The 12,637-nt window shown below is 31.3% G+C and overlaps 1 protein-coding gene across 1 annotated transcript in view; it reads right to left on the bottom strand.

Moving 5' to 3' along the window:
- Positions 1-12,637, bottom strand: part of LOC119689949 (autophagy-related protein 9A-like) — a 67,226-nt gene that overhangs the window by 22,882 nt on the left and 31,707 nt on the right. The window contains exon 3 of the mRNA XM_038104903.1: positions 11,490-11,667. Within this exon, the coding sequence (XP_037960831.1) occupies positions 11,490-11,667 (178 nt within the window). The remainder of the gene's footprint in view (positions 1-11,489; positions 11,668-12,637) is intronic.

The raw sequence follows: 12,637 nt of genomic DNA, 5'->3' as shown, positions 1-12,637 counted from the left end.
AAATGACAAAATTTTTTCCCAAGGTACAGGTCTTCTTATTTTATGAATGGAGCTCATAAAAAAAATTTCAGTCAAATCGGAAATGATGAGGCCAAAAAAGTGTCCGATTTGTGAACGAATGACCTATATACAAATTATATATGCATGTATGTGTAAATTAAAATGATGGCATTCATGGGGCTTGATAAAATCACGAGAAGTCGTGAGATATGCGATAGTATAGTGACCCGAATATACCTATGTGAACAGTGTAAATTTTTTAGTGTATTCCATTAAATTAAAAATTTAATTATAGAACTGTAAAAGTATCAAACATTATTATGTACTCACTTGGCTGAATACTCTTGCAATTAGAATTATGTTTTTGAAAAAAAAAATGGGTATAGCATAAATGATTTTAATAAAGAGCTCACAAACGACTAACCACAATAAAAGCAATTTGCGAATTGAATACCAACACTTTTTGATATAAAAATATATTTGACTTAACCTCAAAAATAAAATAGTGTACCCACACAGAACAGCGCAAAGATAATTACTAAATCTGATACAATTACAAGATAATTGTAATTTGGAATTAAAAGTTTTGATGTTAATTTTTTCTTGTCTAGAGTGACGTGTCTTTATGATAAAAAGAATTACTTAGAAAAGATTCGAATAGCAAAGAAAATATAACAAAAAAATTTAGTTAATTTATTGAAATTTGGTAAACCATACCATGATGCTTCGAGTATTACCACGTACTCATCATCAATGGTCATAGAAAATCTTCGCATTTCTTTTCATTAGTTTATAATCCGTATATAATTTGTTTGGACTGCAAGTGTCAGGCTTAGATCTCGTGCCTGTCAAATTAGAAGCGATGATTAATTGTGTTGTTCCACAAGTAGGTTTTTTGTCACACTTTATTTTTGTATTTATACTTTTTTTTTTAAAACAAAACTTTTCATTGCAGTTGTAGTTGGAATAGGAGAAACCCGATTACCCATTACAATTAATTGCAATTTGGAGTTTGGATCCTTGATCACAATTCTAATGTTATCCAAAAAAAATCAATTCTTAATTAAAGGTAATTTTAAAGTATTTAAAGAATAAGAAGCGAAACTGAAAAATCAAAAATTTTTGGATTTTATATATTCGGTTGTAACTTGTATTAATGTTTAGTTTGTTTTCTTATTCATAGCCTTTTGTTTGATTGGTTGCTGTTGTGTTTTGCATATAGTGCCGATCATAGGCCGAAATGAATGCATTCAAAAGCCAGTATGAAACACACTAGGGTTATTCACGAGTTCGAGTAACGCGCTCGGTAACCAAGTAACGTATTAAAAGTGCAACGCAGCAACAACAAAATACATATCTAGAGTGATGTGTTGCAATGTTACTACGTTAGTCAAGCATTTGGTTACTGTTTAAATGCGAATCATGTTTGCACACGAAGCAAATGAAATGCACTGTTCGCACAGTTTAATGTAGTGCATTTCCCTGCTTCGTAAAGACAACGAAGAATTTATCTGAATTAAGTATTGCACATCACTCTGCGTATTAAGTATTTAAGAAATTTTGGGTTTTCCAAAAAGGTTTGTAATAAAACTTCTAGGAAAACCATTTGTAATGGTATATCTATAGTTGCCCTTACTTAATGTTAGTCTTTGATGACCATTGCATTCATATTCTTCTTTACACTTATGTTCTGATTTAAATGAGCTAACCATTGCATTTTAGTAATTTATGGCATGAGTCAGAAAATGATACTTCTGACATAAATAATTTGCCACTTGAAATTAGGTTAAGAGCTCATGTGCTGTCAAATATATTGAGACCACACAAATCGGAACACATGTGAATGTGAGATACATGACAAACAAATGCACAGTAAGTACTTACTATGCATTTCTTGTCTTAAGTAATGTGTCATTTAAAAATAGGAAGTATATGGAAATTATAATTGTGAAGTATATAAGAATAACCAATTAGAATAAAGAGATTATTGTTAGATTTAGTTACCTATTGTTAGAATAAGATAAATATATCATTTAAAAATAAATAATGAAACTATTGTAAGATTTAGAATAAGTTTCAGAAGACAATCTATTGTAGAACGTGAGCTGACTAAGATCATAATAATAATATACTAATAAATGATTAAATAAAATAAAAATAAACTTTTCATATAATTAATGTGTTTTCATTAAATCTCAAATTAAATCCCATCACACATTTTATAAAGTTTATTTTTTTATTATGTGCTTCTATTTTATATCTTTCAACAGAAAATTAAAAGGAGAGCAATTAAATATTCCAAACCTAAATAAATAACTAAGTTTCTTTAAAATTCCTTATTTAGTGGCATTTAGTGCATTGAATATTATGTTTTCAGTTTTTATTACAGATAAAAACTTAGAATTAATTAGATAGTTATATACATGCTAAACAACCGTATAATATAAAAATTAAATTTTTATTTAAACAATAATTAATTACTTATGAAAAAACTCTTTAGTTAATAGTACAATTTGTTTAATCATTAAAATATTTATACAAAAAAATAACAAATATCCCTCCTTTTTATCATACTCGTGTTTGATTGCAGAATTTCAAAATAATATATTATTTTAATTATTCGGACGTAATCGATTTCATTGTTCAGTAATTATAGAAAATCACTTTTGTGATTATTCCACCATTTTAGTGAATCAAAGCTACTATTAATATCAACATTCATTAAACTATAATGTTCTACTTTATCCACCATCATTTCTTTTGGGGTACGTCTTTGTTTTAGTAATACTTGCAAAAAATAAATCAAAATTTTTTGTTTGGATTACCAATTGATCTTGAATTAATGAGTTATCGTAATGCGAAATTTTTGATTTTGATGTTAATTTGGAAATACAAACTTCTTTGCAGGTGTACTTAATATGAATTATGAGGCATGCTGGAATCCAAGACAATGAAGTGGCAGACAAACTCATAACAAAAGGTGCGGCTTCAATGATTATAGGCACAAAACATTTCTGCGGTCTAGGTATAGGGGAAGGAATTTTTAGTACCCCTTACCATCATGAAACTCTAGGTTCTATTAAACGAAATCATAGTTCTGAATTTTTAAAAAATTCTGAAAAAAGGTAGATAGCCAGTATTTAGGTCCATTTAATATAATAATACAATAGACAAAAATAGAACAGTAATTACTGTCCACAATAATATTTTAAAAACTATATTTAAGCCAATGTAAAAATAACTTGACTTAAAAATGTACAATAACAACAAACAATAATAAAAAACAAAACGACAAAAAAAATAGCATAAGCATGTAATTAGAGTATTTTACAAAAAAAAATTAACATAAAAACAATATCATTTATATACATTAAAAGTTATTTGAGAAATGACAATGTTACTACAGTATGCAAACTGAATATTATATATTCTAAAGGAATTAAAAACATAATAACAAAAGTAATTAACAAAAAATTTATTTTTTCAAATGTAAATAAAATTTTTTTTTTAAAAGAGTAAGGGTGTAGTATATCTCCATATTAATTATATTACCAACAAACAAAATAATTATTTGTTGATGGTAAAATGATGATATACGGTACCGGCACACGCCAAGAGCAAAGACTTGCATTCAGCATTGGTCACACACTTGCCATGTGAAGAAGCGTAAAAGAAAAGTAATTTGATTCTTCTGTTTTGCGCAAATGAAATTCGTAAAGTGCATTAACTTGCATTGGAATTTCATTTAACCCGCATTATTAAATAATAAAATAGTTTCATTTTTAAATTAATTATAATGCTTTATAAGCATTTTTATATGAAAAATACTAGGAGAACATAATATTCAGATAGGTTAGTGTTTAGCTTAGAATAAATATAAATACTGCAAAATTGTAATAAATAAATTTAGATTCAACTTGAAAATTGAGTCTTATTGATTACCTTATTTCAGTTGCCTTGTTGTAACATAGTTATATTCGCGTCGTTGAGAACAATAAAGGCGTCTCGCTGTGCTAGAAAGTACTTAACCCTAAATTATCCTCTAACTACTTTACAATAGAACTAACAAAAAATAATGATCACTATAGATTGAATAATCACCTTACAAAGTTGGATTCTTAATTTTGTTAGGTGAACTCAGACTACAAAAACTGTAGAGAAGAGGGAGAAATCACATACCATGTGCTAGAAGAAGGCCCGGCACTGATGTACAAGCGGATGAAACACCTACGAGAGTATTTCGTGGAACATAAGAATATACGGCTAAGAAAGATAGGCTTCATCCTGCCTTTCATTAAAGATCTCGGATTTGGAGAAACACTCTAATCCTACTATGAGACACAATAGATCTTTTAGGTCACAGTGTGCTATCATTTATCCTAATAATAATAACAATAACAACATATTAATGCGGCAATCAATACCTTTAATATAATATACGCATTGATTTTTACTATTGAGGTATATGCTGAGTAGTTATAAGTACATCTCTTTGTTCTTTCATTCATTAGCACCGGCACTCATAAATGAAACTACTTATAAATCATTTTTGTGGTGAGTATAAGTACTTATAAGTAATTTATAAAAAAATAACTTATACGAACTTATACTAGACAAAACGGTGGCACAGGTTCAAGTACCTGGTGAAGGTGCTGCAAATTAATTTTCACCACTCTAAAGCTGCTTCAGCAAACCTTCTAATCCACCTTGCACAGGGTGGAGCCGATGTTGTTTCATGGATACTGGAAAACCTGATCTGTGGAATCAGAACAAATGACTATAAACTCATCAGCAACACAGACTCAGATCATGTGTGTTAGTAAAAAAGTACATTAATTATTTCCTTTTGAATAATTTTAGTGATGACGACCAGACAGCAGTGAGTCTGGAAATCGACGGCAAAAGTACATACAGCAGCGAAAAGGATGACTGGTGTTGTGATTGGAGGCGATGCAAATGCTCATCACACCATCTGGGGAAGCTCAGACATAAATGAAAGAGATGAGTCATTATTTGATTTTATTCTAGATTATAATCTTTATATATGCAATACATGAGTAGAATCTACTTTTATTTTTGCAGGCAGAAAAGTTTAAGATATTACCTTAACTTTTGAAACCACAGATCTTGAGGGTAATGTATTAATTCTAGTTCCTCTATATCCTGTTGAAGAAGTAGAGACTCCTCAATCTCCAGATAGCCTTGTGGAAACCTTCACAAAAACTTGTAACACAGCCTTGGACCGTTCTTGCCCGCTGAAATCACAGAGGGGAAGGAAAAAACCATTATGCTGGTCCGAGGAAATAAGAGATCTTAGGAAATCGGGCAGACAGTTGCTTAACAGGGCCAAGAAAAGTAATCTTGACACTGACTGGGACATCTACAAAGTCAGTCTTAAAATATATAAAAATGAAAGAAAAAGAGCCAAAACCCGCTCCTTGAAACCCTTCTGTGAAAATATAGAAGGTTGCCAAGGAACAGCAAGAACACTCTAATCTATACTTAAAAGACGAGGTTTATGAGTGGACACATAGCAGAGAAGAATCGGCGGCACTATTACTGAATATATATTTCCCAGATAGCGACATACCAAATAACCTTGGAACAAACCAAGGTTCTATATGTGACTCATCTGTGGTGAATAATATCGTCACCAGAAGGAAAATTGAATAGATAACTTCCTACCATATAAATCACCAGGCCTGGATGGAATTATACCGGCTAAGCTTCAGGAAGCAAAGGACATTTCTTGCAACTAGCTCACACTAATCTTTAAAGGTTGTCTTTCTTTAAGGCATACATCTTTGGAAATTGACAAAGGTCGTTTTTATTCCTAAAGCTGGCAAAAGCTTACATATTACACCTAAAGATTTTAGACCGATTAGACGTTCCTCTTAAAAAGTTTAAAGAGGCTTTTGGAGTATTTTATTAGGAAAGAGATACCAGATGATAGGCTTACAAAATCACAACATACGTACTGTAAAGAAATGTCTGTAGAAACCGCTTTAGCATCTCTAATTGGGACGATTAAAAGCTCAATACAGCACAAAGAACACGCTCTTTGCGCTTTTCTAGATGTGGAAGGGGCTTTCAACAACATTCTTCCCCAAGCAATCGTCAACTCATTAAGAAAACTAGGAATTGACAATGGAGTAATTGAAGTCATTACTCAACTGCAGGTTGATAGGACAATCGTAGCGCAGTGGGGGGGAATGTTAGTAACTAAGAAGGTTAATAGGGGGACTCCACAAGGAAGAGTACTTTCCCCATACCTCCCTTATGGCTAACTGCAGTTAACGGTCTTCTTATTGTTCTAGGTAACGCAGGTTGTCAGGTGGTCGCGTACGCGGATGATCTGTCCTTGATTGCAAGGGGAAAATTTCTAAGTACAATAAGTGAGACAGTGCAGAGTAATCTAAATAAAGTATCCAAATGGGCCTTTTGTAGCGGATTATCAATAAATCCAACCAAAACAGAACTAGTACTCTTTTCTAGAAAAATTACAATTCCGGAATTCACACTACCTACGCTAGGAGGTCAAACTCTGACGCTGAATGATAAAGTCAAATATTTAGATCTTATAATTGATAGAAAACTGAATTGGAGACCAAATGTTGTTGCACGTACTCAAAAAGCTATGGTTACATTTTACTGTTGTAGAAGCGCTATAAGTAAAAGATGGGGACTCTCACCGAAGTCCATTTTATGGATATATAATATGGTGGTAAAATCAATTCTCCTGTATGGAGTATTATTTTGGAGAAGTACTCTGAATAGGTTAACAGCAAGGCAACTATATAGCAGATGAGCTCGCAAGACATGGTACGACAGCACAAATTCTTCTGGGAAAAGAAAGTGTGGGTATATCACTTGCTTTATCGGCATCGAATAAAATTATATACATACCAAATGTTTGAAAGAAGATGGTTAACAGTGACCAACAGAAATTAGTAAGAAAAGATCAAGGGAATTAATTAACCTATCCCGAGCAAATTTGTTCAAGATAGTGGGAATAATTACGGGTCTCCTTACATTGTAGACATTGCATGGAGGATGATGAAGAGGAATCACCAATACACCTTCTACTACAGTGTCCCGCTTTCGCAATACATAGATAAGACTCCTACGTAAGGTCACACTTTTCCAATTCACTAAGAGAGTGTCAATAACTTTGTGGCCAGTACCAAATGCTTATAGGGACAGTTGTCAAATTCTTTAGAGTATCACAATGGACCTCGTGATTTAAGTCAGTCTTCGGAAGGCCCTAGTAACCTAACCTAACCTATACTTGCTTTTTATGAGTATACTCTACGTATTAAGTACTTTTAGAAAAACATTCAGATTGATTAAAAACATTCAGAATGAATATTTATCAAACACAAAAAAAATAACGATGCATATTTTACAAAAAATAATATTTCTTTAATTAACAGTTAATATAAGTATTTAAATATTACAGGGTTAGGCAATTGACGTCTTAACAATTTAAGCGAACATATCTTTTCTGTGTGAAATTATTTTTTAATGATTTCAATTACAAAAATTTGTGAAAATAAATAAAATTTAAGAATCCATTCATTCTAGCTCGATATGATCACCTTTTGCCTTGACTTCAAACGGTTAAAAAATGAGACTTTGACACCAGGCTCGATGAAAACGATTGAAGAGCGTCCACCAGTAGTAACACCTGCCCATACCATTACTTGATATGGAAAATTACTTAGGGTGGCCATTCATAGTCTTAAATGGTTGTCAACGGCAGTGCGTTCGGTTTAGATCATTTTGAGAGTTTATGAATTGCTCAACGGCGAAAGTTTTTATAGAATTTTATTATAGAATACAATGTTTGGAAATGTTCTTTGGCCATTTTATTACCACTATGATGTGGTTTTTGTTTAAGTCGAGCTTCCACAAATATTTTATTAACTTTGAGCTCACTTTATTTAAGCTCACGAACAATAGCTGGTTGTAATTTTACAACCAAATATAACGCAATCACACTATTGAGTTCCATTTCGAATAATTTTTGTTCTATAAAACTTAGATGCAAATACTTGTGGTAATTCGTGTAAATTTCACGTAGTTGGCAATATCATTTTGACAGATATACCTGTTCTAATGAACTTTTTCTTTGGTTCATTTTGAGTTGGAATATACTCAGCCGTCGTCCAAAGGTCTTAGAAGAAAATTTATTTGTTGAGACTCTTCCGTTTTACTCTGATACCTAAATCAAAAATAAACGACCTCCCCCGTTCACTGTTGAAATGGTCGGAGACTTTAGGTAAATGTTCAAACCATCTTCTGCTTCCGACATTATGATACATACACACTTTACTATTGAAACCAGGTGTGTTATACTCTGTATAACCTGGATTCAGTCACTGGTATATATATATATAAAACGGAAGTCTCAGAGTCTCAACAAATAAATTTTCTTCTAAGACCCTTGGACGACGGCTGAGTATATTCCAACTCAAAATGAACCATATATATATATATATATATATGTTTATTCGCAACTTGGTCTATTTTAAATAATATAAATACTTGAATTTTCTGATCAATTGACTTTGAGCATTTCCATGTTTTAGAGCTATAATAAAATAAATAAAATACTAACTTAACGTTAGTATTGTGTGATCTGACTTTAACACCACGTGCAGCAACGTCTTCGTCCGCACGAGGTACAAAAAGCGATCGACACATGTTTAGATAGATTAACAAATAGGCGACAGGATGCAATCTTGACGAGCAATAGTAGAAATTTCAAATGGATCTGAGAATTTCCCTATATGAAGGATATGGCATCTGTATGTTAATTTGTGTATGTTGCCTTCATTATTTGTAACATTTTTATTGGCATACCTCTTCTTAGCAACCGCAACATAAAAACGCGTACCATGCTGTCAAAAGATTTTTTAAAGTTATTTAATGTTTAACCGTATTGTTTTTGTGCACTATTTGTGAGTTCAGTGTTGACTTTTCTAGTCAGCCATGCCCGCGGATTTGTAACAATAAATTCTTAAGTGATAAAATTTTAGTCGTTACAGTGTTTATAATTAATAACACTAACCCTGTATATTCGGTAATATAAAAGTATTCACTAGTTTATGTCGGTAGATGGTAGAAGTAGCTTTACATCTACCAACACAAATTCGGGTCTATTCCTCAACTGTGTAAACTGAAGTGTACACAAAAATTTGCTTACATTTCGATTTTGCTGTTTCTCAAATGTGAATAGTGAGTGAATTTTTCTGTCAAAAAGTGTAAACTCTTCTCAAATTTTATTCACTATAAATTTGGTCGGGAGTTTTTAAAAAGATAGATAATTTTGGGCAAAATTATATACATACATATTTTTTTATATATTTTTTTTTATAGGTTTTAAAAATGATAAAATGTAAAAAAGCAAGTAAAAGCAACAAAAGTTCGTACTCAAATATCAATATAAAATTTTCTAACGATACTAAAATTTTGAAACTTATGTATGTTATAAGAACTGCAAAAAAACTACGAGTATAAAAATATAAAACAAAAATTTTTAATATAATAATTATTATAAAATTGCATTATAACAAAATTGCCATTTTGTTTACTTATTTATTCTCGATAACTGAGTTTATTCAGTGTAAATACAAATTTTTTCAGTGATAGCACTTGTGGATTAGCATTTTACAAGAAAGTGTAAACTGCGGTAAGAAATGAGTTTTTCGTTTGGTGTACCCAAATTTTTTTTTACAGTTGAGTAATTGACTCCCAGGTCACATTTTTTATGAAGTTGAAGTTGTGTAATTTATCGCTCATTTAAAAAGTTATATTAATTTGAAAATAAATGAAATATTAGAAAAAATACACTATGTGATGCTTTATTATTATAATAAAGGTAAAAATGGTGCAAGAACACGTCGAAAAATTTGTGAGGTTCACGTTGAGGATGCTATGACGCCACACCTTGCAATGATTGGATTCTGTTACGGAAATTTCGATCTCATAGAAGCACCTCGCTATACTCGGTCAAATCATTAAGAAAGTTGATTATATTTTGCAACTGGGGAAAAATACCAACACGCTTGCAACAAGAGCATATTCCTCAAATATATCCGAAGTTTGGGTACCATACAAATTGAAGCAACATAATTTGATTGATCGAATTATCATCAGTAGAACGCTGCTAAAACATAATTAAATACGAAAATATTTATCAAAGGTCGACTTCAAATTCTGGATTGGCGGCAAACAAAGTAATGTGGGAGTACTACTCTAGCTTGGTAATCTTCCACCGTCCAACTTTCATTTGGTTCGATCTCTGTAAAACTCTCTTAATGGTTAGAAATTAGTTGACTGTGGAGCAATTTTTTACCGAGTAACTTTAAAAGTCCTACATAGATTGAATTATGAAGCTGGTCATAAAATAGCAAAATGGCATAATTAAAAACAACAATTTTTCTAATTAATAATTGAAAAAAAAAAAAACTAAACACAATACAATTGGCGGATGCAAAAAAGAAGTATAAATTTATAATAAAATTAAATGAATTTTTTTTAATTAAAATTTATAACAAAAGAAAAAAATTTGTGTCAAAATTACGTTAAGGTGGTATAAAGAATTTTATTCACGCTGGTTTATGAGTACCAAATGAACACAGTTATTGCTATTAATAATCAGAATAGCGATTACTACATAGACCAACTGGTGTGTTTGAAGGATGTAATGGCGAAACAACAGTGCCACAAATCGTCGGCTACCATGAACAAATTTCACGAATAACACTTCAAATTGCTTTTGCAATTACCGTATTCGCCACATTTGGACTCTAGCGATTGTTATTTGTTTGCAGGAAAAATGCTTCAGGGAAAAAAATTTAGCTTCGATGAAAGATTATTATCGCCAAAACTGAGGAATATCTTAAGGCCAAAGATGACTGATTGTACAAGAGTGGCATCGAAACGTTGGAGAAGCGTTGAAATGATAGTATTACTTTTAAAGGGCACTCCGTTGAGGAATAAAGTCGAATTTTGTTAAAAAGTTGTGGTTTTGTTGGTTATCTACGAACTTATTAGCCGATGTGTTACATAATATAAATGAAGTGACATCTGTTATAGATACCGTAACTGATAAACTATTAGGGAAACTCAAAGTCATTAAACATAGCAAACGCACTTCTACATAAAATTATGTTTATAGTATAAGTTAATTTTGATAAATTGTCATACAAATATGAATCACTTAAAACAAACAATTAAATAGTCAAAATTTGGAGTATACACCAATAAAAAAATCGTAAGCAGTTATAAGATAAATTTTGCGTACATACTTTTTATTTCAACTATTTCTTCTTACAAAGTTTTTCGATACAGATGTTTTTATTTAATGTTCTAAAAACCGTTAGAATAATTGCAACTCTTGCATTACGATTTATAAAAATGACAAATTGAAATTCAATAAACTTGCTTTTTAAAAAACACGAATAAAAAATTGTCTGACTTACCCAAATAAGATTGAAAAGTTTATACAGTGGATTGTAAATGTTAACAGCCAAACTACAAAACCAAATTCGCAAAGTTGAAACACTTCATCTAATACTATTATTGTAAATCCGTGTTTTTGGTGATAATTATACATTTTCGTAAAAAATGAATCTAAGTCTTCGATATGATTCCAACGTGCTAGAAAACAATATAAAAATATAAAAATTGTGTTAAATTTAATATGTTTATGCTAACTAAAAGTTATACGCGACAGTTAAATTAAATTTATCCTTAATTTCAAATGTGATTCATATAATTTTATAAAATTACGCTTATATGAATACGCTCATTTATGAGGTTCAAAAAGCGACACAACGTCGCATACGCAAGCGTATGCATTGAGTGGACAGAAAAGTTAAGTGAATTGATTACAGATTACGATGCTATAGACATTTTTAACGCAGATGAAACTGGCTGTTTTATAAATGCTTGCCAGAGAAAACTTGTTGGTTTAGGAATGAAAAATGTCATGGTGGTAAGCATAGTAAAGAACGTGTTACTTTATTACTTGCTGTAAACATGGATTGCACCGAAAAAATCGTACCACTACAAATTGGAAAATCTGCAAATTCAAGGTGTTTTAAGAACATTTGCAGCTTTCCAATAATTTACTGACACAATAAGAAGGCGTGGAGGACAATGAATCTATTTAATGAATGGCTTCAGATGCTGAATGATTTAATGACAGCTAAAAATCGAAAGATACTGTTATTTCTGGATAATTGTACAGCGCACATTAGCTCCCCTAATCTCAGCCACGAAAAATAAATTTTTTGCCACTAAACACCACTTTCAAGCTGCAGCCCCTTGACCAGGGAGTTATAAAAAATTTTAAATTATTTTATCCCAATGAAATGGTTATTAATCTGGCTAATAGCACTGTATTCAAAACTGCTTCCGGGCTTGCGGTTTTAGGTACTAATGATTTAAACAAAAATTTACATTAAGACCGAAAAGTTTTCGGAAATTCTCATTTAAAATTCGCGCGCTGTATATTTTTCGATATTTTAAGTTTATGTAGTTTGGCAGCAATTAAGGAAAATTACTATGCCAAAAATGAGCGCGATCTGTCAGACAGTTCGTTTACGGCAGCTGTTGAAACCAGTTC

Source organism: Teleopsis dalmanni, chromosome 1 (assembly GCF_002237135.1).
Source record: "Teleopsis dalmanni isolate 2A chromosome 1, ASM223713v2, whole genome shotgun sequence".
Classification (NCBI taxonomy): Eukaryota; Metazoa; Arthropoda; class Insecta; order Diptera; family Diopsidae; genus Teleopsis; species Teleopsis dalmanni.
This window is presented reverse-complemented; position numbering and strand designations above follow the sequence as displayed.